Raw genomic sequence first — 26,067 nt, forward strand, 5'->3', positions numbered from 1 at the left:
CCATCCGAAGAGTGGTTTAGAACCACATTATATACCAACCAAACATACCATATGAGTAGGGTCTGCCACAAAGGTAGAGGCTCTAAATCTGAAAAAGTGACATTTACCCCGTTGAATCAATGCACTAAACTTCTTCTATCAAAAATCATCCCAATATGATATGCAAATGACACATATATATGATATTCGGTCCGATCCGAAGGACACATATCTGAATAACATATACTTGAAACATCGTATATTCGAATTTTGATCTGATTCGAATGAGAATGCAGTTACATGATTCTAGAGTCCGAAAACATAGCATAATCATAATCCAATAAATAACACATTACACATAACACAGTCGTTGTTTGACATATCATAATAATCAGATATTTCAAATGCACAATATATATTCCGAATCATAGTCACATGGATCGCGGTACGTTCCGGTACGGTAACGTGGAACGGGATCGCAATTCGCTAGGTCCCTAAAATTCAGTACGAGGGGGTAGACTCATTTCAGATCGCTCCGGAACGTGATTTCGAAGGTATTAAGTGTGTGTATATATTGCCACCTAATGTATAAAGATAACTAAAATAGAACATGCAAAACTTGAAGGTCAAATGGCTGAAACAACATAAATAAAAAAAACTTGGGACCGAAATGAAATGCATGTAAAACTTAAGAACCATATTGGAAAGTTACAGAATCTCTGAGCAAGTACCAAAACACAACAACTTGAAACTAAAGGGAGCCTTTACGTGATTAAACCCCTATTAGACGCAGGTTCTAAAAGATGTTGTATCCATAGTAATATAAATAACTTTTTTGGGTTTCAAAAAACCCTAAGCCTTCATTTTGTTCAACAAAACAGAAAAAGAGAACTTAGGAGTTCTCTGCATTCTCTATCGACAGAGAGAGCACCGCCACTCAACTGCGTGATCCACGACGGCCGGAACTTGACATAAAAGGCCCAAAACAACCCTCTCAACCTCCTATACTTAGATCTAGAACCCTTTTCCCCAAAAACCAAGAAAAAAAACCTTAGATCTAAGAAATTACCTCTCGACCCTTTTTGAATGCGGTGACCTTCGAGTTTTCTGACGCCTAAAGCAGATAAGCTTTCATCTTTCTCTTTTCCTTTCTCTTTCTTTTCTCTCGTATTTTTTTATTTTTGTTTGCTAAATAATGGTTGATGGGTGAATCTCGTTTGCGGTTTTTTCTTTTCCTTTCTTTCAAAATAAACACACACACACTTAATACCTTCAAAATCGAAAAAAAAGACGATGAATAGCTCCTTCCATAGTCAATTTTGGATCGTCGTACCGAATCGTGATTTTGAAATGAACTGGAATTCGTTCGTACCGCGTTTTGGATCGCAGCGTACGGTACGTAGATCGTGGGCTATTGAGCGATTTATGCAACTATGTTCTTAATCCTACATATCAACATACAACACATAACATTCATCTGAATTTAATGCAAACAATTTCAACAAATTTCACAAAACAACCAATCTCTCAATTTAACAGTACTTATCGAACAATCACGTAAACATAGAATTAATTATAGCATCGACAGAGACACACCTTGACAGATAGCTAGCGACGATAATAACATCTACTACAGTCAGCTCGAGTAGTAGGTCGATCCGAATTAGTGCCTACGACAAGTAATTTAAATAAATAAATTATTCTAAAATTAACTACGGATTTAATGTACTAAAATTTGTCAGCTATCACTCACAGTCACACGAGATATACAATTCGGTTCGATATTTGTGGGTAACGGTGATGGTAACTCGATTCCCGGTTCGATATTTCCTGCAAAATTACGACGCCGAATCAAAACCCCAATAAACCAATTTCCAAATCAAAGTAATAATTATCGACGAATTAATAAAATAATTTCATATTCAATTTGAGTGAACCGGCATCGGGTTATATTGCGAGTCAAAGCTCGCGGGTTTCACGAAATCTCGCTCAAACGACGATGACTGCGAATGGGGCTACGACGGGGTCAAGAGGGATGACCGAAGAACCCACCTTGATGGTTAACCACGTCGAGGCGAAGCGTGGAGGAGTGTGGGGCACAGCTAGGGTTACGACAAAGGGTTTGTGCAAAGAAAATAAATAAAGGAGAACAAAGCCGCGTGGGGGAGAAGACTTAGAATTGGTTTTAAACCAACTTTGGTCTAATTGCAAGGTTGGTCATCAAACTGTCTAGCTTTCACGAAATTGGATTCAATCTTTCCAATTTTGCAATTTGGCTATCAAATAGAAATTAGGGATTTAAATAATTTCCCCAAAATTTTAGGGTTTCGCATTGGGAATTATTTAGAGTGTTACAATTCTCCCCTCTTAAACGAAAATTTTTTCGTCGAAATTTACCAAAATAGAAATTGAATGGCTTAAGAAAATACCTTAATTATCGTTTGATTCATTTCGATCCTCATACCTCCGAGTAGTATAAAACGACCCAGTTTGTCTTCCTGCAGACCTATTTGAACCCCTACTCTGAGTTGGTCTACTTCTACTAGTCGAACTATAATCAGAACCATTCGGTCTACTCTGATCCCTAACTTGGGTCGATGCCTGAACTGAAGCATGAGATTGAATAGGACCATAGGAACCAGAACCCAAAAGAGGATACTCCTTGAAACAATGCTCTAAAGACCCACAACGAAGACACGCTCCAATTCTCGTCCAACACTCTCCAGGATGCCTCTTGTTAAGTAAGAGCACAGAGGTATCTCATAATCATCAGCCAAACTGTCAGCACTAACAGTCAGAGAAACATGTATCACCGGTCTTGCTCTAGAATAACCCTGAGAACTCGCATCAACTCTCGATCTTTTCCCAAACTGATTCATAAAGCCCGCTTGAGTAAGTGATCGTGGTTGCCTCTGAGCTCTATTAAAATAATAGGGTTTAGGACTCACAGATAATGACTCACTCTTTTCAACAGTTCTGGCTCGACAAGCTAAAGTATTTAGCACAATGTCATGGTGTAAGGCAACCGTTAAACGAATCGAATGGCGGAGACCTTTTAGGAATCAATCACACTTCTCCTTCTCATTCGAAGCCAACCCTGAATCATACTTGACTAATCTCACAAACTCAATCTCATAGTCAGTCACAAACATATAATTCTACCTTAGATTCATAAAATATTCTTGACACTTTGCCAAATACTCAGCCCCCATATAGCGATCTTGAAATGCCTAACGAAAATGCTCCCAAGTGACTTGTCCGACCGCAACGGTATCCTTCTCGGATTCCCACCAGTCCTGAGCTTCACCGTCTAACTGTGATATGACAACCCTCAAAATACATTCAATCGGATAATCCATTTCCTCAAACAGTCTCTGCAACTTCTTCAGCCAGTCCTCAGCATCAGCGGGATCAGTCTCGGTCTTACTCACAAACACAATCATCCCAGCAGTTAAGAACTCGATCGATATGAGTTTCCTAACACCCTCAGTTTGATGGAGATAACGAAGTAGTTCCCGATTCACCAAAGCACTATCTAACTCAACAGTCTCACTGACCTCAGATTCCCATGATCCCTCACTCTGAGTCTGAGGTGCGATTATGTTTCCATTCTTTACCTGATGAACTTCTATATGATTCGTAGGTTGCTTATCAATCTCGGTCTCATCAACTTGATTCGGATTTTGGGTCTGGCCACGGGAGGTGAAGGGTTAATTTCAGACGATGCAATACGACCGTGGCCAAATGCTAATCGTGAACTCCTATGCGGTGCCATAAAAACTATTTACAAGAGTCAAAGACCTAACATTAATGTTGGTAATTGGAGTTTTGAAAAATAAAATATAAAGGAATCAAGAAGTTATAGTATCATATAATTATTTCAAAGATTCCCAATCCGACTCGAAGATATTTTATGCAGTCCAAACAGTACAATTTGAAGTTAAAATTTTTGTGGTTGTGCCACACAGTCTGAGGGTTGAACCGGACTCTAATACCACTAAATATAACCCTTAAATCCGACCTAAAAGAAATTAGATCAAATAGAGAGAGTCTAATTTAAATCAATTTCCCCCAAGTATGACTGTGCCACACAGTCCGATGGTTGAACGAGACTCTAATACCACTAATTGTTACCCTTAAATCCAACCTAAAAGAAATTATATCGAATTTAGAGAGTCTAATTTAAATCAATTTCCCCCAAGTATGCCATGACCATTTTAAACTTAAAATAATATTTATAGTACACTAACAAATCTCAAGTTAATAATTCATAATTTATTAAAATAAAATATTCAAAAAAAATTATATAAATAATAATTATTTCCGTATCATGCAAAAACGTTTCAAAATACTATAATGTCCAAAATCCCAAATTTACAAATCAGATAATCCAAAAATAATATAAATAAAAATTCATGCTGAAATAATGTTTTTAACTGAATATTGAATGTGATTTTCTAAGTGCCGAATCTCCTAAGTTCAAGTATCTGAAAGGGAAACTATGGGGAGTAAGCTACAAGGCTTAGCATGTCTATACAGTGCAATCAATCACAAGTAAAAGCATAGTCTGAAGCATTTACAGTAATATTCATACGCCAAAATATGAACAGTAATGACAGTTTAAATGTGATGTAAATGCTCATACACCCGCCCGTACTCCTAACACACTATCCGAAGAGTGTGTTCCCCATAACCACATTATATACCAACCAAACACACCATGTGAGTGGGGTCTGTCACAAAGACAGATACCACTGAATCTGAAAAAGTGATATTCACCCCGTCGAGTGAGTGCATTGAACTTCCACTATAAGAAATCGTCCCAATATGATATGCAAATGGCACATATATATGAAATATGATTCAATGCAAATGGCACATATTCGAATAGCATATACTCGAATATCGTATCCAAATTTCGATTTGATCTGAACAAGAATGCAATTACATGATTCTAGAGTCCAAACACATAGCATAATCTGAATCCGATAAATAACACGTTACACATAACACAATTGTTGTTTGACATATCATAATAATCAGATATTCCAAATTCACAACATATATTCCGAATCCGACATATTGACATACAACACAATATTTATCTGAATTTAATGCAAACAATTTCAACCAATTTCACAGAACAATCAATCTCACAATTTAACAGTACATACCAAACAATCAAGTAAACACAAAATTTAATATAACACCATCAGAGACACACCTCGACACACCTCGACAGATAGCTAGCGACGATAATAACATGTACCACAGTCAGCTCGAGCAGTAGGTCGATCCGAATCAGTACCTACGACAAATAATTTAAATAAATAAATTATTCTAAAATTAATTGCGGATTTAACATACTAAAATGTGTCAGCTATCGCTCACGGTCGACACGACCTATACGATTCAGTTCGATATTCGTGAGTAGCGGTGACGGTAACTTGATTCTCGGTTCGATATTTCCTGCAAAATTACGACGCCGAATCAAATCCCCAATAAACCAATTTCCAAATCAAATTAATAATTAACGATGAATTAATAAAATAATTTCATATTCAATTTGGGGAACCGGCAGCGGGTGACATTGCGAGTTAAAGCTTGTGAATTTCATGAAAACTCGCTAAAACGACGATGACTGTTAACGCGGTTATGACGGGGCCAAGAGGGATGGCCGATAAAACTCACCTTGACGGTTAATGACCGTGAGGCGAAGCGTGGAGCAGAGCAGTGCCTTGGCTTTCCGTTGAAGCTTATAACTTTTAAGGATATCTTAACGTGCTAACACATATTCTGATTGCTTTGCTTGTCGGTGACATCATGACTAACAAATGCACTTGGAAGGTAATGGACCACACACATCCCAATTCCCAAGTTATCAGGTTTTTGTATTTTAAAATTTTAATCCTTATATTTTCACACTTTTTTTATTAAAGGATTTCCATCTCTCTTAGTTCATGTTTTTTTTATTAACCGACAGTTATATAAAATATCTTTAAAAATATATTATTTAATTTGTGATGATTTTTTAATTTATTTTTAAGGATTAAATTTTATTAACCAAAATAATGATCGACAATGATAGATAGAAAGATCAAGTTTCTATATGTTTAACTTAAATTTTTAAGTTGGCATATAAAATTTGATGTCCGTAACGACATATTAGAAAAAAGACCTCGGACTTATCCTGATGTTCCATTGGCGAGATTTATTGTCATTTCTCATCGCTCACCAAAAGACGACAGGGCAGGGGAGATGATGGCCTTGTCCACTCATCTTGCTTAATTTTACAATTATATCCTCTCTAAGTTGGTGTTTTGTTCCTCAATTTTTATATTATTCTTTTAACATCCAATGAAATTATGCTTTAATGATATACATGTGTTTTTTTAATCATATTTGTTAATATGACGCTCACCAAACATGGTGGTAAAGTAAATTATTGAAAAACATGTGAAGTAAATGGGAATAAAACACTTTGGAATGGTAAATATTGTAATATTGAAAAATTATAGGGGCCAAAGTGTAAACATGTTGGTTCTGTATAAGTAGGTTTGCGATGGCGGGCGGGCGAGCGAGAGCTCCAAGTCATCCGAATATCGTCAAGCTCCTTTGTAAAAAAAAAAAAAAACTCAAAGTTCCAGCGGAAACCAGAAAACGATAACAAAGAAATGGAGGCTTTCAACATCCCGGCGACACCTTCATTGATGAAGGAGTTCCTCCGCCAGACGGGAGGCGTCGCAGTTATCGATGGCGGACTGGCGACGGAGCTGGAACGCCACGGTGCTGACCTCAACGATCCTCTCTGGAGTGCCAAATGCCTTCTCACTTCTCCTCACCTTATTCGCTACGTAATTTTTCTCTTCTCTTATCTTTCAAATTTACTTTTTTTCAATCTTTATTTTTTTAGTTACACCTTGTATACAATTCAATGTGGTTTATAATAGGAACTTGGAAGTTGGGAACTGGTTTTTGGTGCATGCAAGTAGGTTTTCATTTTGGTGGAAGGAAGAGGAATGGTTGGTGGAGGTCTTTTTGGGAATTTTCACTGTTGCGCTACTGGCGTTATGATCTATTTTCATATGGAACTGAAATAGGCTCTGATTATAGAAAATGACAAAGAAAAAGAACTTGTCCCGTTTTGCTATGGATGCAGTGTAGTGTATATATATATCTATATATGCATGTGTATAACACTGGACCACAGTGTGGAGGTGGTCCAGTTTTGATCTGGCGAGTCAAGTCATTGGCATTTAAGGGTTATTGGTCACGATTCAGTTTTGAGTTTTACTGTTTTCTATATAAATTTTACTGATGCAAAGAGGTAAATGTTATGAGCAATTGCTTGAGTTTGGGCTGCCATATTGCTTATTTTAATATTGTGATGAAAGAATTGACCTTTTTTTAGTTTGTTGTCAGTAGTCCATGTCTGCATTCAATTTCTCTCAGAAATCATAGAAAGGGGAAACAAATAAACATGATACTAGGATTTGGATTTTTGAAAGTTTAGTTCTCTTCTAGGCTTATTAACCCATGTGGGAGGGTTCATTTTACTTAACACAATTTCGAGATAATTATACTATCCAAGTATGCAAGGTCCAACTGAACAAGATTAATGCCATAATGTATTGATGATTAAAGTTGAGGTGCTGAACAAGCAATCCATATGATTGCTTCTCTGTTTTGCGCTTGTTAAGTTGATTGATTTATCTGGCCAGATTAGATTATCCATGATTTTTGTGAATATTCATGTCACTTTGCAGCATCTGTTAAAAGAATAATGGAATTAAATCGACCGCATGTGATGTTTAGAGTGCTTTTCTAGATCATTTACCAAACTATTATGAGCAGGTACACCTTGACTACCTCGAAGCTGGTGCAGATATTATTATCACAGCATCCTATCAGGTATCAGATATAACATTTCTCCCTCTCCTCTCTCTCTCTCTCTCTCTCTCTCTCTCTCTCTCGCCAAACTGATGCAAATTTATGTATCTTTAACAGGCCACGATTCAGGGGTTCGAAGCGAAAGGCTTTTCCGGAGAACAAAGTGAATCATTGCTTAAAAAAAGCGTGGAAACTGCCCTTGAGGCAAGGCAAATGTATTATGAAAGATGTAGTAAAAGTTCTAGTGATGGTAAGATACTAAAAAAGCGTCCAATCTTAGTTGCAGCGTCTGTAGGCAGCTATGGGGCTTATTTGGCTGATGGTTCTGAGTACAGGTGTGTCAATAATCTCTATGCAGATGTCCTTAAGTAATGTTTAATCCAAATCTAATCTTGTTGCTTTAGGCTATCCGCCACAATCTGTTATCTTTTTGTGTAAAATGAAAATCATTAAATTTAGTACATATTTACATGTGTCCTTTTTTGTTGATATATTCTCTATACCGGTGGGTACTATGGTGATGCAGTGACGGTGAAAGTTTTGAAAGAATTTCATCGCAGAAGGGTTCAGGTCCTGGCAGGAGCAGGTCCTGACCTAATAGCATTTGAAACAATTCCAAACAAGATAGAAGCTCAGGTATAGCTGAATATTTGATTCTTAATGATACCTTCTTCCTTAAGATAAAATTAAGAAGTGTACGAGGAACAAAAACTAAATATTGAATTTCATGTCTTGCATGCCCTAAATGTTCCCTGAATTGGTTAGTAAGGTGTTATTGATCCAGTGCTCTATGTCTACTTTGTTGTTTAATTTGTTTCTTCCTAATAAGATTTTGGAGGCTCTTCATACAGGCTTATGCTGAACTGTTAGAGGAAGAACACTTAAAGATTCCTGCATGATTTACTTTCAACTCAAAAGATGGTGTCAATGTAGTTAGCGGTGATTCTTTGCTTCAGTGCACATCAATTGCTGAATCCTGCAAACAAGTTGTTGCCGTTGGAATCAACTGCACGCCTCCTAGATTTATTCATGATCTGATTTTAGCAATCAAGAAGGTTTTGGTTTTTCTATTCTTATTTTGTTGATAACCATTCTGGATTCAAAATTATACTCTTTTCTCACCTTTTTGTTGCACATGGTTTAGCAAATAATTGGTTCTCTCCTTTTCTTTTACATTTTTTTTTCTTTTTTTATCATCTGTGAAGAATTTGTTCCTGTAATGTTGTAGTCTAGGAATTTTGATGGATTCAACCAACTTATTTGGTTAATAATTTGTGCAGGCCACTGCCAAACCAATTGTTATTTATCCCAATAGTGGCGAGAGGTATGATGCTGATCGGAAGGAATGGGTGGTAAGTTTATATTATTTTTTCTCTCTAGACGATACATGGAATATCCCCTATATGAAAAAAGGGTCTGAAATCTGTAGGAACGCCTTATTTGAACCAAAAGGGTCTCATTAAAGAAAATATACCCAATATAACTGCAATTTTAAAGTTGTTTTCCAACATGATATCAAGAAACACTTATTGATTGCTAATTCTGAACTTTGCAACATGAAATGAAGTGCTACCACTTAAAGTTGTAAGGAAATTCTATTTTCTGCATACTTTAAAATACACTTCATAAAATTGTATTTTCATTTGGCTGTAAGGAAACTCAAGGAAGGACGTAAGTGTACAGGAAATTGCAAAATAATTGGAAAAGGAAGCCGAAGTATACTGATTTTTCGGTAATTCATTTGTTCTAGTGTTAAAGTGGATCCTTAATGGTCTGCATCATTCTTTTGTTGACAGCAAAATACAGGAGTCAAGGATGAAGATTTCATCTCATACGTAAACAAATGGTGCGAGGTTGGGGCTTCGCTTGTAGGAGGTTGTTGTAGAACTACTCCAAGTACTATCAAAGCCATCTACAGGACACTTTCCCATAGATCTCCTGCAGCACCCAAGCAGAAATTAGCAACTTCTTTCCCACTTTTAGTCTGAAGAGAATACCTCCCACAAGCTTTGCCTAACATCTTTGGATCTCCCACTTTCTGTTGTAGCAGCCAGTATTTTCGTTTCACTATGAGCATTCATCTTGTATCTGTTTCGGGTTTTGGGAACTATAAGCTATAAGGGATCTGACTAACAGACAACCCCTCTTGTTTCTTGAGTTCTTATTTTGGTTCTAGCTGTAGTTTTGTCGAAGGTTAAATACTTGGGTATTGGGTGTTTTGCGTGTACATTATAAAGTACTCGTATTGCTCGGAAAATTTCATTAGTAGGAATCTGATTTTCATATTTGATATGCTGGAAAGTGATCATTTTCTTGAGAATATAGTGATCACAAGCATTGGTCGTCGCTTTTTGGGTGAAACCTGCCTAACATCCAATGTGCGGAAATGTATGTATGAGTGCAGAGAAAAGGTAAAGTGGTTAATTTCTCTAAAAACCTACCGGTTTGTAAGAAGCTATGGATTTTAGTGCCTTTTGTGAACCCATTTGGGAAATTGTTTTTCACAAAAGTGAAACCGATTTCTTTTGAGTTGTTAGATTTTGAAGAAAGAACATGGTGCTGCTTATCACAATGTTGTTGAGTTAGTGTCAATGATGTCGACTGCTACAAATAAACTGAATTCATGTGGCCGTCACAAAAGTATTATAAAGAAAATCCCTCATTTGTTTGTCGATGAGGAGCTAAGTATTAGTTAGTCTAGCGGGAGGGAGCTTTAACTACCGATTAATCTAGTAGGATGATCTATTAGGTCAAGGTCAATGTTGTGTATACGGAAAATTGAGTGATCATCTCAATATCCAAGTCAGTTTAATGTTAGTAAATTAAATATCAATAACTATAAGAAAATTTAAAGACTAAAGAAGAAAAGCTAACAACAATAACATGAGGGAAGCATTAAAGTAGATGTACTCAAAATAGAAAATGGATTAATTTTGTGTTGTCTGGTAATTTAATAAGAAGGCTTAGCGCATTCATTAAAAACGGTTGCTTGCTAAAACCTGTGTGGGTTTATATATGAGATTATGAGGTAGCTTAAGAGATTGCCACTTCTCCTAACCCTATGGAATCCAAAGGCCAATTCTTTTTTTTTTAAGTTACCTTTTTCTTTTTAACTTAGTTATATCGGATCTTGATTAAATTTGATGTTAGTGATATATAATAATGAATCAAAGAGGGGTTTCGGCCCCAAAATTAGCATTTACCCAATTATTTGAAGTTTGTGTTTTTTGGTAAACTACGTATTTAGTCATCCAACTGTCACTTTGGTTCTCTTTTGGTCACTTAACTATTGTTTTTTCAAAATCATCATTGATGTTATGTTTTGGTTTTATTTTAGTCACCTATCATTAAAAGCTTAACAGTGATGTTGATGTGTCACAATATGATAATGTCAAGTCATAATTGAAAAAAATAAAATAAAATGTCATGTCAGTTGTTCTATTAATTTTTTAACGGATGATGACTAAAATAAAATCAAAACATAAATTACTGATAATTTGAAAACATAAATAGTTGAATGATTAAAACATAATTAAAATGATAGTTGAATGACTAAATACAAAATTTACCTTTTTTCAAAAGAGGTTAAGAAAAAAAGCGTTTGGGCCGGATTTCTTTTAGCTTTCATGAGCTAATGTTGTGTTGGGTTTAACTAACATTATGGTTTTTACAGAACAGGATAATTAAGTTTCCTAAGACATAATCAAAAGAGAGACAAACAAATGACTGGTCTTAATCTTGTTGATGAGATGGTAATCACGAAGAAAAAGCCTTTCAGCCTAGACAACAATGAGTTTTCGACAACTTATAATTCGGACCAAATGGATACATCAATGCTGCTGGTGGACCCCTTACCTTCATCACTGGCTTACACTAATGTAGACATTGTTTGAATCTGATTTCGTCCATTTGAATTTTTTTTTTTAATTTGATCCATCCATATGAACGCATTTACGAGGGCGGATTAGGGATGAGTATGGGTCGGATATGGTTGGCTTTTCGATCAATCCGATTTGACCTGTAAATCATACAATCGAAACTTGACCTGACTTGAGTTTAGAGACTTCATCCAACCTGAAATTCGACTCCTCTTTTGAGATAAAACTTGAACCTAAATTTGACCTGACACAATTATATTGATAATTTGATTCGAACCCGAATTTGACCCGAATTTATCATCTAAAAAATCCAATCCGATCTGACTCGAATCCAAAATTTTAATTAAAAAACCTAACCTAATAGAGTCGGTTCAAGTCTCGCTTTCATCCCTAGGATGCATGCACTAAGCTCTATATGAAGTAATTTCATATAGGGATAGACATGGGTCAGGTTTTCGACCAACATGACCCGACCCTAAAATATAAATCCTCCACTCGAAATCCGACTCTACTTGAGTTTAGGATGGCTTCATTCGACCTGCCTTTTTAGATAAAATTTGAACTCGTTCAACCCGACCCGAAATATATATATATATATTAAAAAAATATTTTTATTCTATAAAAATAGAGATCTAATTAAAAAAATAATATAGAGGCAATTATTACAATAATCTCTAAATATATATTGTATAATTACATTATTTTTTGGATCAGGTCATATATTTTTCATCTTAAATCAGAATGCGACCCGAACTCATTTTTTTAAAAAAAATTGACTAATAGGGTCAGGTCAGAACTTGTCGAGTTCGAATCTCATGTTCATCTTTAATTGCATATCCATTATTTTAGAAAATCTAGTTCATATATTAACGGAGGAGAAAAAAAATATAAATACTTATTTTTAAAAAGAAAGAATATTAAAATTTTAGATCTTATTTTTTTATTTCTAGATCCATTAATATATTTTTATATCATTTTTTGAAAAGAAAATTAATTTTCTGTCGACTTTATTGATTTAATCCTAATCAGAACACCTTAATTAAAAAAAGAGTTAAAGTACACGTATACACTTAAAATATTGAGTTGTGTGATTGATAAGAGCTTGGAAAATGGAGAAATAATGGGGTTGCTTAATGAAGCGGACACAATTTCTACATGTGTTTTCTAAAGATTATTCATTTGAACAAATCAGACACTAAGAATTCACTTTTGTACAAATCATAACAATACACAAAACCCTAGGGCTACTTGAACCAAAGTTTTAGCCAGCCTTTTAATGCCCTAACAAGATCCTACTTACAAAGTTAACAATGTTTTAATCTTTTAATAAACTATGTATTTAATCACACAGTTATTATTCTAGGTTTATTTTGATCATCTAATTATTTTTCTTAAAATCATACTAATATTATATTTTAATTTTATTTTGGTATTTTTTTAATCCATGGAATGCCTCTAAAGTTGTTTCTAGAAAAGCCAACCATTGAAGATCCAACCTTTTCTTTTGGCACAAAAATTCCCCTATTTGCCCTATTCACCTATAATCAATGGATTACATATGAAGCTCCAGAAACCCACGCTTCCAATAACAGCCTTCATCTTCACAAAAGTCCCTTCAAAAACTGACCAAAAGCATGTTAATGACCCAGTTTTGGTCTTGAAATGTTTGTAAATTAGGCTTGAGTGTTGAGACAAATCTGTTCTAAGCTCATTTTTGAAGATTATTAAAACAGGAGATGTCAGAAAGGAAAGCAGAGTCTCCATGTTCACACATAATGAGACCTTTCTATATATATATATATATATATATATATATATATATATATATATATATATATATATATATATATATAAGGCTTAGGGTGTTGTATTAGATTAACGATCAAAGGCTAAGCTTGAAGAGATAGAGAGAGATCTCCATTGATATAGTTGGTTGAGGCCTTGGATTTTCGAGGGTGTTAAAGAAAGGGCTCCTCTTGCACTTTATTCTCTTCAAAATTAGATACTTTGCACTGTACCTTGAAACGAGGTTTATTGTTTCAACAGACCAGACCATCCCTTTTATCTCTATATCTCCTTTTGTGTTCCCTACATTGTCTTGTTCTAAACCTCTGAATCTCTTATTCAGTTCTTGTCTTCTTCTTCTATCTCTCTGTGGTTTCTTTTTCTCCCTTTAGGATTTCTTCATACCAGCAAAGACTGGGTCCTTTTGTTTTCTCACCTGGTTCAAAGTACAACAGTAATGCAGGTTAAAAACCTGTGTTTTCTCTTCATTACTTGAGGGAACTGAGTACTACTCTTCATTTCATTTCACCCATCATTCAAAGTTACAACACTTTTCTCTCATTATATTCAGCAAAAACTTGGAATTTTACCCCTAAGTCATAGTTTGAGCCAAAAAGAAGCAGCTTTTCATAAAACTATTTGCTTTCAAATCTGGTTAGGGCCATATGAAAGGTGTGTGAAGCAATGAGAGGTGGGAACAACAAGAACAGAAAGGTGTTTTTCTTTTGAAACAAGCAAAAAAAAACCCCATCATTTTGATTCCTTTTGTCAATTTAATGTTCAAATATGAGATTGATTGCTGATTGTATTGTGTTTGTTTGTTTTTCCATGATGAAGAAGCTTTCATGGCCCAAGACATTGGTCAAGAAATGGTTCAATATCAAGAGTAAAGCTCAGGACTTTCATGCTGATGATGTTGATTATAGAGGTGATTTTGATTGATTTCAGATTCTTCTGGACCCTGGGCACTTGCACTAAAATGTGTTTTTGGTACTTAGTACTTTTACGTTTGCAGCTCAAGATCTGTTTAGTATTTGTTTTCTTCTTCTCTTTTTATGTTCTGAAATCCATAATCTTTGTTTTTTATGGTGTTTGAATATGTGAAATTGATACCCTTCTGGTAAAGAGAGAGAATTGCAGCAGCTTTAACAACTGTTTGGCTCTTCTTTTTTCAGGTGTTGATCAAGATAGGAGGGACCATTTTTCAGAGAAGGATCCATGCACCATCAAGAAAAGTAAAACAGGTTTGGATTTTGGACAACAATTCTCTTTTTATCTCTTTCCCATCTTCACAGAACTTCAAATCAACTTACTTTGGATGGTAGAGAGATCGAGCGAGAGGGGTTCGGATGGAGCTCGGAGAGGTAAAGTCGATCTCAATGTTTCGCAGTTTACGGATGTGCGTGATTATAGGTATGGTGTTGTGTTGTGTTCTTAGTTGGTTTCTGGTGTTCTACTTTCGTTGAGTTTTGCTGAATAGGATTTGGTTTTGCAGGATTTTTGTAGCTACATGGAATGTGGCTGGAAAATCTCCTCCTAGTTATTTGAATCTTGAAGATTGGCTTCATGCTTCTCCTCCTGCTGACATTTATGTTATCGGGTATGTCGAACCGAATCAGATTTCTTTTGTATTTCAGTTCTTTTAAAAAACGGATTTTATGATGTTTGATAGAAGACTGTTGGATATTTTTTATTTGGCCTTGTAGTTTTCAAGAAATTGTCCCTCTGAATGCCGGTAATGTGTTGGGAACCGAAGACAATGGACCGGCTAGGAAATGGCTAGCTCTCATTAGGAAGACACTGAATAGTCTTCCTGGGAGAAGCGGTTGTTGCCACACGCCTTCGCCGATCCCTGATCCACTTGTGGAACAGGATTCGGACTTTGAAGGATCAACGAGGCAGAAAGCTTCGTCTTTCCTTCACCGCCGATCATTTCAATCCTTGAGCTGCAGCATGAGAATGGATAATGACATGGCAATGCTGCAACCCCAGCTCGACCGCTGCTTCAGTGTCTGCGATCGTGTTATATTTGGACATAGGCCTAGTGATTACGACCCTAATTTCAAATGGGGTTCCTCTGATGATGAAAACGGACAGGGGGATTCGCCATGGAATGCTCAATATTCGCAATATTCTCCGATGTCATATGGTGGATCTTTTGTCATGGAGGAAACCAGTAGGCAGATGGGGAATTCAAGGTACTGTTTGGTTGCCAGCAAGCAAATGGTAGGGATATTTCTAACTGTGTGGGTGAAGAGTGATCTTCGAGAGGATGTTCGCAACATGAAAGTGTCCTGTGTTGGCAGAGGATTGATGGGATATCTCGGAAACAAGGTATTTTTTCCTTTCTCCGATTCGAGCAATTTTCTTGAACTAGAAAATGAGGAGGCATACTCATTTCTTGAGTTTTCCAGGGATCCATTTCTATTAGCATGTCTTTGCATCAAACCAGCTTTTGCTTCGTCTGTAGTCATTTAACATCCGGGCAAAAAGAGGGCGATGAACTGCGAAGAAACTCCGATGTCATGGAGATCCTAAGGAAGACAAGGTTTCCCAGGGTTAACTGTATCGGAGACAAGAATTCTCCCCAAACGATTCTAGAGCATGAGTAAGCCTTCATATGTCAAATTATTACATTATTTTCCCAGAAATTGTAGCCTTTATAATTTTTGTGTTAGCCTTTTCCCTTTGGCTTAAAATGCTGTGTTGAATGTATTGGCACAGTCGTATTATATGGCTCGGGGATTTGAATTATCGGATTGCTCTGTCGTACTGTTCTGCAAAAGCTCTGGTCGAGATGCGCAATTGGAAGGCACTGTTAGAGAATGACCAGGCATGTTCTTATCCTTCCTCAATTGATTCAATATCTGCTCTTAACCCTCAAAGAATCTGAAAAGAATCAATTGTCTTACAGCTTCGGATAGAGCAGAGGCGAGGCCGTGTTTTCGAGGGATGGAGTGAAGGAAAAATATATTTCCCTCCTACATACAAATACTCTAATAATTCAGACAGATATGCTGGAGAGGGTAGGCACCCAAGGGAGAAGCGAAGGACTCCCGCATGGTACTATCTCGTTATTTACTTGATGTTTCTACGTCTATAGGAAGAAACCACCACATGGTTCTTTTACTTTTGATCTAATAGTATCATAATATTATGCAACCCGATATTTTTGAAGGTGTGATCGTATACTGTGGTATGGAAGAGGCCTATATCAGCTATCTTATGTTCGTGGGGAGTCCAAGTTCTCTGATCATAGGCCTGTCTACAGTGTATTTTCGGCTGAGATTGAGTCTATTAACCTCAGCCGAATGAGCAAAAGCATGAGTTGTTCCAGTGCCAGGATCGAGGTTGAAGAGCTGTTGCCACAGCCACACGGATATACCGAACTTTGTTTCTTTTGAGATAATCTTTAACAATCCATATTTCCATGCGGTAACTTACATAACAAGCAAAAGGATTAAGTGCACAGTCGTGCAAGGTAATTCGTCTATACCGGGAACTAAATGAATATATCCTTTTGCTGTTACTGATTGATTCCTGCAAATCACAGAACTTTCAGCTGTTAACAGGATATCATGATGAAAGTGCGATTCAAATTCACTCAGGAATTCTAACCGTGCTCTCTCTCACAACCAGTAAGGTAATTTTAATCCTTTAATGTGTGCTTTGTCCCGACTCCCGATTGGTCGTGTTAGTAGGAAGAAAAGGTTATGCACCTATAGCTTTTATTGATACGGACATCTTTGGTGAATCATATGAAATGTTATGCACCTATAGCTTTCAGGTGTTCACCCTAACAAGTAACATACAGATCTTTAATTTTGGCTTGTAAAATTCGGGTTTTCGGGAATTCTAACCGTAAATCATGTCATTTTTTCCCTGTTACTTGAGATAAAGGTCTCTTGCTTGTTCTTATTCTTATCATATTGATTGGTCCCCTCTTTTTCACAGGTGGGTCAAAACCATACCAACCATGGTGGCATTAAAGACGGTCGTCGTCCACTCTCTGAAAACAAGTCTGTCCTGTTTTTACGGTTTCGGATGTAATTCCGAACCCCCTAAATCCATTTTCTCTAACTTCCACATGACTCTTCCCCGTTTCAACAGGTTCAGCATAATGGCTCCTAACAGTTCAAAAAGACATCCATGGCTTGACAATAATTTACAAGTTGTTAGTCTTTGTTCTTGTCCAAATTCCATTAACACAAAATTACAGCAAAGAAAGACAACTTTTTGTTTTTATCTTCTTTTACTGAGAGAATGGGGAATCAATTGTAAGTTCCTCCATGTACTAGTTTTGGAAGATTAAAGCCCGGAGATGTGATGCATACTCATTACTAGTGGATAAAAACAGAAACTTTTCTGTTTATTGTAAAATCCTTCTTTTACTGTTGTTTTTGCTAATCAGTTTTTTTTTTTTACTTTTTTGAAGATGTGACCTGAAAGTTAAAAAAAAAGTAAAAAATTGTGTTGATATGAAGTGCTGATTTGGTTAAAAGCAAAGTGAACCAGCAAATGCTAATTAAACCAAGCGCTAAACTCTTTGTTAAACTGCCAAATGCCCCAGTGCTAGCTTGCTGCCCATTGTTTTGCTTACCGCCAAATGGCTAACATGTTCAGAAAATGGTGAAATTATACCATAATTCAACTTGTGTTCAATTTATTTTCTACTTCATCAATATTTAAAATGTAAACAAATAAAAGAGAAAGGAAAATTAGTAACAAGTTTATAAACGAGTTTATTCATGAATATAAATGAATCGAATATATGTCTGTTCGTGTTCGTTCGTTTGATAATTTAACATAAAAGTTTTCTTAATATTCATTTATTTCACTTAATAAATAAATATAAATAAACATTATATGCATAATTTATCTAACTCTATATTCATTCACCCGAGACATCCATGTCCAAATTGTCTTGCCTCGTACATCGTACTAACCAAAAATCAACTTGTTAAATGTTAATGGGTTCTTCTGTAATACACTCGATCAAGATTTTGCGTTGATGGCAGAGCCGTTAGATGCCCTTAAGACGGCTGGGACGGTTATAAGTCAACGGTATACGTTACATCGAATTGGTTAAAAGAAATTGGAAGCAAAGAAGAGCGAGTTAAAAAACGCCCGCGCAAGGCGACTGCTTTTATTTGTGTCGGAGATATGTCGCTCTCTCGCTGGTTGCTTTATTTGTTCCTTGTTGTTCATGATCGCCTTGAGGGCGCGTGGGTTCTGATGTGTGCATTGATTTTGCATCGTGTTATGCACGCGTTATGGCAGACGGTGAAGAAAGTTGGTTTCTTCTTATTTTTCACTACGGCGAGGGAGGAAGCGATTTACTTCTTTCCCAATAATCATCTGTCAATTGGCGTCAAATTCTTCAAATCAAAATGAGTAAATATTTGGGTAAACTCCGCAAGAGATCATTTAAATATGCTCAAATTTCATCATGTGACTTTAAAATACAAACTTATAATTAAATATATCAAACTATTACCAAATGATCATTAATTTTATCAAATTTTATCATTTTATAGTGACTATTTTATAATAATCTAATAATTATTTTTAAACTTTTTAAAAGTTCAATGATAGAATATATTATATAAGCATAACTCACTGACTAATTTACTTTACCATAATCTTTTTCAGAGTTAAGGATAGGCTCGATAAGTTTTGTTGTGAGGCGGTTAAAATAGGCTAAAAATGACATGAATGGTTAAATAAGTGATCGATTAAAATCGATATCATAAATGTTATATGATTTCACTGGAAATATTATTTGAGTTGATAAAAATAATGGTAATATCCTGTTATGTTATCGTACTACGTAAAATGCGTCAAAAAATATTGACGATAACATAATCGGTTAATTATTGGAAACATTATCAATAATAATAACATATTAGGTAGGGCTTATGTAACATAATAGTAAGCGCCTTTTTAAAGCTGATGGGGCCTTAAAAATCCGACGATAACAAAATATGTTAATTACTTAATTTGTCATGAGTATTATCAACAAATTAGGTAACGCCTAAAATGTTACCAAAGTTTAAGCTGAACAGGCCTTAAAAATCCGACGATAAAATAACCGATTAATTACTGGAAACATTATCAAGCATAATAACATATTACGTAGCGCTTATGTAACGTAATAGGTAGTGCCTTTTTAAATCTGATGGGGCTTTAGAAATCCGAGATAACAAAATAGGTTAATTACTTAATTTGTCATGAGCATTATCAACATATTAGGTAATGCCTAAAATGTTACCAAAGTTTAAGCTGATGTAGCCTTAGAAATTCGATGATAACATAACCGGTTAATTATTGGAAACATTATCAAGCATAATAACATATTAGGTAGCGCTTATGTAAGGTAATAGGTAGCACCTTTTTAAAGATGATGGGGCTTTAGAAATCCGACGATAACAAAATAGGTTAATTACTTAATTTGTCATGAGTATTATCAATATATTATGTAATGCCTAAAATGTTTCCAAAGTTTAAGCTGATGGAGCCTTAGAAATCTGACGATAACATAACCGGTTAATTACTGGAAACATTATCAAGCATAATAACATATTATGTAGCGCTTATGTAACGTAATAGGTAGCGCCTTTTGAAAGCTAATGGGGCTTTTTAAATCTAACGATAACAAAATAGGTTAATTACTTAATTTGTTATCAATATTATCAACATATTAGGTAATGCCTAAAATGTTACCAAAGTTTAAGCTGATGAAGCCTAGAAATCCGACGATAATATAACCGGTTAATTACTGGAAACAATATCAAGCATAATAACATATTAGGTAGTGATTATGTAACGTAATAGGTAGCGTATTATTAAAGCTGATAGGGCCTTAGAAACCACACGATAACAAAATAGGTTAATTACTTAATTTGTTATCAATATTATCATCATATTAGGTAATGCCTAAAATGTTAAAGTTTAAGCTCATGGAGCCTATCAAATCCGACGATAATATAACTAGTTAATTACTTTATTTGTTATCAAGCTTTATCCACATATTACCATGTACATTGTTTAAGCATATTATCATGATACCGATTGACTTTAACCGTTTTCATTGGAAATTAATCTATTACTTTAAAGTAATAGGTTTCGAAATTAAAATGTATATATATATATATATATATATCGATACATTTTCATGCAGATTGTTTGATCATTTATGTGGAATTAACCAAAGTTAAAGCTGATGGAGTCTTAGAACCGACGATAACATAACCAATTAATTAATTGATTTTGTTATCAAGCTTTATCAACATATTATCGTGTACATTATTTATGCATATTATCATGATACCAATTGACTTTAACCGTTTTCATTGGAAATTAACTTATTGCTTTAAAGTAATAGGTTTCGAAATTATAAATATATATATATATATATATATATATATATATATTTGTGTGTGTGTGTGTGTGTGTGTGTATGTGTGTGTATCAGTACATTTTGCATGCATATTTTTTGAGCCTTAATGTGGAATTAAAGTTTCGAGAAATATAATAAAATATTGATACATATACAAAAGTTTACGTTATTATCATTATACCGGTTTACTTTTACCGTGTACATTGTAAATTTACCTTTTACTTCTACAATGCTCTTTATATATGGGTTATCAGAATGTTGGATTTACACATAAAGACATCTACAATGCACTTGAAAGAGGTAAAGCAATGAAAATCGTCAATGGGGTGTCAATGCACTAATTGCCTACGTTATACCGGTACTTGGAGTATCGATACTTGGAATTTCGAAACCTATTACTTTCAAGTAATAGGTAAATTAACAATTAAATGGATAAGTCTATTCTTTCTCAGAATCCCACTATGTTTTATGCAACTACGATCCCTTTCCATATGTTCCCTTGAATCGTGTACTTGAACCTTGCCAAACAGTCTGTAGAATAGAGTCTCCCACAAGTCGTGGCTGAAATAGGTTCTGTAGTTGGGATTATCCAGGTTAATCAAGGATAGGCACGGGAAGTTCTGCTGTAAGGCGGTTAAAATACGACTAAAAAATGGCATGAATGTTTAAATAAGTGACCGATTAAAATCGATATCATAAATGTTATATGATTTCACCGAAAATATTATTTTAGTAGGTAATAATAATGGTAATAACCGGTTATGTTATCTTTCTATGTAAAATGCGTCAACAAATATTGACGATAACATAACCGATTAATTACTGGAAACATTATCAAGTATAATAACATATTAGGTAGCACCTTTTTAAAGCTGATGGGCCTTAGAAATCCGACGATAACAAAATAGGTTAATTACTTAATTTGTTAAGAGTATTATAAACATATTAGGTAACACCTAAAATGTTACCAAAGTTTAAGCTAATGAAGCCTTAGAAATCCGGCGATAACATAACATGTTAATTACTGTAAACATTATCAAGAATAATAACATATTACGTAGCGCTTATGTAACGTAATAGGTTGCACATTTTTAAATCTGATGGGGATTTAGAAATTTGACGATAACAAAATAGGTTAATTACTTAATTTTTCATGTGTATTATCAACATATTAGGTAATGCCTAAAATGTTACCAATGTTTAAGCTGATGGAGCCTTAGAAATCTGATGATAACATAACCGTTTAAGTACTGGAAATATTATCAAGCATAATAACATGTTAGGTAGCGCTTATGTAACGTAATAGGTAGCGCATTTTTAAAGCTGATGGGGCTTTAGAAATCCGACGATAACAAAATAGGTAAATAAATTAATTTGTCATGAGCATTATCAACATATTACGTAATGCCTAAATGTTTCCAAAGTTTAAGGTGATGGAGGCTTAGAAATCCGATGATAACATAACCGGTTAATTACTGGAAACATTATCAAGCATAATAACATATTAGGTAGTGCTTATGTAACGTACTAGGTAGCGTCTTTTTAAAGCTGATTGGACTTTTGAAATCCGACGATAACAAAATAGGTTAATTACTTAATTTGTTATCAATATTATCAACATATTAGGTAACGCCTAAAATGTTACCAAAGTTTAAGTTGATGAAGCCTTGAAATCTGACGATAACATAACCAGTTAATTACTGGAATCATTATCAGGCATAATAACATATTAGGTAGAGCTTATGTAACGTAAAAGGTAGCGTATTATTAAAGCTGTTAGGGCCTTAGAAATCACACTATAACAAAATAGGTTAATTACTTAATTTGTTATCAAAATTATCATCGTATTAGGTAATGCTTAAAATGTTAAGAAAGTTTAAGCTGATGGAGCCTGACAAATCCGATAATAACATAACCAATTAGTTACTTTATTTGTTATCAAGCTTTATACACATATTACCATGTACCTTATTTAAGCATATTATCATGATACCGATTGACTTTGACCGTTTTCATTGGAAATTAATCTATTACTTTAAAGTAATAAGTTTCAAAATTATAAATATATATATATATATATATATATATCGATACATTTTGATGCAGATTGTTTGAGCATTTATGTAGAATTAACCAAAGTTAAAGCTGATGGAGTCTTTGAACCGAAGATAATATAACCAATTAATTAATTGATTTTGTTATCAAACTTTATCAACATATTACCGTGTACATTGTGTATGCATATTATCATGATACCGATTGACTTTAACCGTTTTCATTGGAAATTAACCTATTACTTTAAAGTAATAGGTTTCGAAAGTATAAGTATATAATATATATAAAATATATATATACATAATATATCTCTGTGTGTGTGTGTTTGTTTGTATCAATACATTTTGCATGCATATTGTTTGAGCCTTTATGTGGAATTAAAGTATCGAGACCGATATAACGAAATATTGATACATATACAAAAGTTTACGTTATTATCATTATGCTGGTTTACTTCTACCGTGTACATTGTAAATTTACCTTTTACTTCTACAATGCTCTTTATATATGGGTTATCAAAATGTTGGATTTACACATAAAGACATCTACAATGCACTTGAACGAGGTAAAGAAATGGAAATCGTCAATGGGGTGTCAATGCACTAATTTCTTATTTTATATCGGTACTTGGAGTATCGATACTTGGTATTTCGAAACCTATTACTTTCAGGTAATAGGTAAATTAACAATTAAACGGATAAGTCTATTCTTTCTCAGAATCCCACCATGTTTTATGAAACTACGATCCCTTTCCATATGTTCCCTTGTATAGTGTGCTTGAACCTTGCCAAACAGTCTGTAGAATAGAGTCTCCCACAAGTCGTGGCTGGAACCAGTTCTGTAGTTGGGATTATCCAGGTTAATAAAGGATAGACTCGGGAAGTTCTACTGTGAGGCGGTTAAAATACGGCTAAAAAATGGCATGACTATTTAAATAATTGACCGATTAAAATCGATATCATAAATGTTATATGATTTCATCAAAAATATTATTTCAGTTGGTAATAATAATGGTAATAACCGGTTATGTTATCTTTCTATGCAAAATGCGTCAAAAAATATTGACGATAACATAAGCGATTAATTACTGGAAACATTATCAAGTATAATAACATATTAGGTAGTGCTTATGTAACGTAATAGGTAGCGCCTTTTTAAAACTGATGGGGCCTTAGAAATCCGACGATAACAAAATAGGTTAATTTCTTAATTTTTTATGAGTATTATCAACATATTAGGTAATACCTTAAATGTTACCAAAGTTTAAGCTGATGAAGCCTTAGAAATTCGACGATAACATAACCGGTTAATTACTGGAAACATTATCATGCATAATAACATATTACGTAGCTCTTTTGTAAAGTAATAGGTAGCACATTTTTAAATATGATGGGGATTTAGAAATCCAATGATAACAAAATAGGTTAATTATTTAATTTTTCATGTGTATTATCAACATATTAGGTAGCGCTTATGTAGCGTAATAGGTAGCGTCTTTTTAAAGCTGACGGGGCCTTAGAAATCTGACGATAACAAAATATGTTAATTACTTAATTTTTCTTGAGTATTATCAACATATTAGGTAACACATAAAATGTTACCAAAGTTTAGTATGATGAAGCCTTCGAAATAAGACGATAACATAACTGGTTAATTAATGGAAACATTATCAAGCATAATAACATATTACATAGCGTTTATGTAACGTAATAGGTAGTGCCTTTTTAAATTTGATGGGGATTTAGAAATCCGACGATAACAAAATAGGTTAATTAATTAATTTTCCATGTGTATTATCAATATATTAGGTAATGCCTAAAATGTTACCAAAGTTTAAGCTGATGGAGCCTTAGAAATTTGACGATAACATAACCGGTTAATTACTGGAAACATTATCAAGCATAATAACATTTTATGTAGCGCTTATGTAGTGTAATAGGTAGCACCTTTTTAAATCTGATGGGGCTTTAGAAATCCGACTATAACAAAATAGGTAAATTACTTAATTTTTCATGAGCATTATCAACATATTACGAAATGCATAAAATGTTTCCAAACTTTAAGCTGATGGAGCCTTAGAAATCCGACGATAACAAAGCCGGTTAATTATTGGAAACATTATCAAGCATAATAACATATTAGGTAGTGCTTATATAACGTACTAGGTAGCGTCTTTTTAAAGCTGATTGGACTTTTGAAATCCGACGATAACAAAATAGGTTAATTACTTAATTTGTTATCAATATTATCAACATATTAGGTAACGCCTAAAATGTTACCAAAGTTTAAGTTGATGAAGCCTTGAAATCTGGAGATAACATAACCAGTTAATTACTGGAATCATTATCAGGCATAATAACATATTAGGTAGCGCCTTTTTAAAGCTGATGGGGATTTAGAAATCAAATGATAATAAAATAGGTTAATTACTTAATTTTCCTTGTGTATTATCAACATATTAGGTAATGCCTACAATGTTACCAAAGTTTAAGCTGATGGAGCCTTAGAAATCCGACAATAACATAACCAGTTAATTACTGGAAACATTATCAAGCATAATAACTATTAGGTAGCGCTTATGTAACATAATAGGTAGCGTCTTTTTAAAGCTGATGTGGTATTAGAAATCTGACGATAACAAAATAGGTAAATTACTTAATTTATCATGAGCATTATCAACATATTACGCAAAGCCTAAAATGTTTCCAAAGTTTAAGCTGATGGAGCCTTAGAAATCCAACGATAACAAAACTGGTTAATTACTGGAAACATTATCAAGCATAATAACATATTAGGTAGTGCTTATATAACGTACTAGGTAGCGTCTTTTTAAAGCTGATTGGACTTTTGAAATCCGACGATAACAAAATAGGTTAATTACTTAATTTGTTATCAATATTATCAACATATTAGGCAACGCCTAAAATGTTACCAAAGTTTAAGTTGATGAAGCCTTGAAATCTGACGATAACATAACCAGTTAATTACTGGAATAATTATCAGGCATAATAACATATTAGGTAGTGCTTATGAAATGTAAAAAGTAGCGTAATATTAAAGCTGTTTGGGCCTTAAAAATCA

At 34.4% G+C, this 26,067-nt stretch overlaps 1 protein-coding gene, 1 long non-coding RNA gene and 1 pseudogene across 4 annotated transcripts; 2 read left to right on the forward strand and 1 right to left on the reverse strand.

Moving 5' to 3' along the window:
* Window positions 1-598: 598 nt before the first annotated feature.
* On the reverse strand, window positions 599-5,761 carry LOC120208267. Of its 3 annotated transcripts, XR_005524298.1 has the most exons (6): window positions 5,671-5,761; window positions 5,383-5,448; window positions 5,214-5,287; window positions 1,733-1,809; window positions 1,576-1,649; window positions 599-1,424 (listed from the first exon to the last, which is right to left on the reverse strand). It is a non-coding gene; the product is annotated as an uncharacterized LOC120208267 (long non-coding RNA). The 3 variants fall into 3 exon arrangements; XR_005524297.1 differs by having other exon boundaries at window positions 599-1,649; XR_005524299.1 differs by lacking the exons at window positions 5,214-5,287; window positions 5,383-5,448; window positions 5,671-5,761 and adding an exon at window positions 2,032-2,104 and having other exon boundaries at window positions 599-1,649.
* An 871-nt stretch (window positions 5,762-6,632) lies between these two features.
* Window positions 6,633-10,159, forward strand: LOC120208266 (annotated as a pseudogene).
* Window positions 10,160-14,134: 3,975 nt separating this feature from the next.
* Window positions 14,135-17,200, forward strand: LOC120208268 (type I inositol polyphosphate 5-phosphatase 4-like). The gene is made up of 11 exons (XM_039207581.1): window positions 14,135-14,246; window positions 14,373-14,460; window positions 14,708-14,776; window positions 14,858-14,945; window positions 15,028-15,132; window positions 15,239-15,866; window positions 15,947-16,140; window positions 16,257-16,365; window positions 16,447-16,595; window positions 16,711-17,013; window positions 17,095-17,200. The coding sequence occupies exons 1-10, from the start codon at window positions 14,217-14,219 to the stop codon at window positions 16,934-16,936; spliced, it is 1,686 nt and encodes a 561-aa protein (XP_039063512.1). The 5' UTR covers window positions 14,135-14,216; the 3' UTR covers window positions 16,937-17,013; window positions 17,095-17,200.
* Window positions 17,201-26,067: the final 8,867 nt, after the last annotated feature.

This window comes from Hibiscus syriacus, unplaced genomic scaffold (assembly GCF_006381635.1).
Source record: "Hibiscus syriacus cultivar Baekdansim isolate YM2019G1 unplaced genomic scaffold, ASM638163v2 tig00016106_pilon, whole genome shotgun sequence".
Classification (NCBI taxonomy): Eukaryota; Viridiplantae; Streptophyta; class Magnoliopsida; order Malvales; family Malvaceae; genus Hibiscus; species Hibiscus syriacus.

Bases quoted from the DNA above. Each gene is read 5' to 3' on its own strand.
- LOC120208268 (XM_039207581.1), top strand. From the start codon at position 14,217: ATGAGAGGTGGGAACAACAAGAACAGAAAG. The intron at 14,777-14,857 runs GTTTGGATTTTG...TTTGGATGGTAG, and splicing joins CATCAAGAAAAGTAAAACAG to AGAGATCGAGCGAGAGGGGT. The intron at 16,366-16,446 runs GCATGTTCTTAT...ATTGTCTTACAG, and splicing joins CACTGTTAGAGAATGACCAG to CTTCGGATAGAGCAGAGGCG.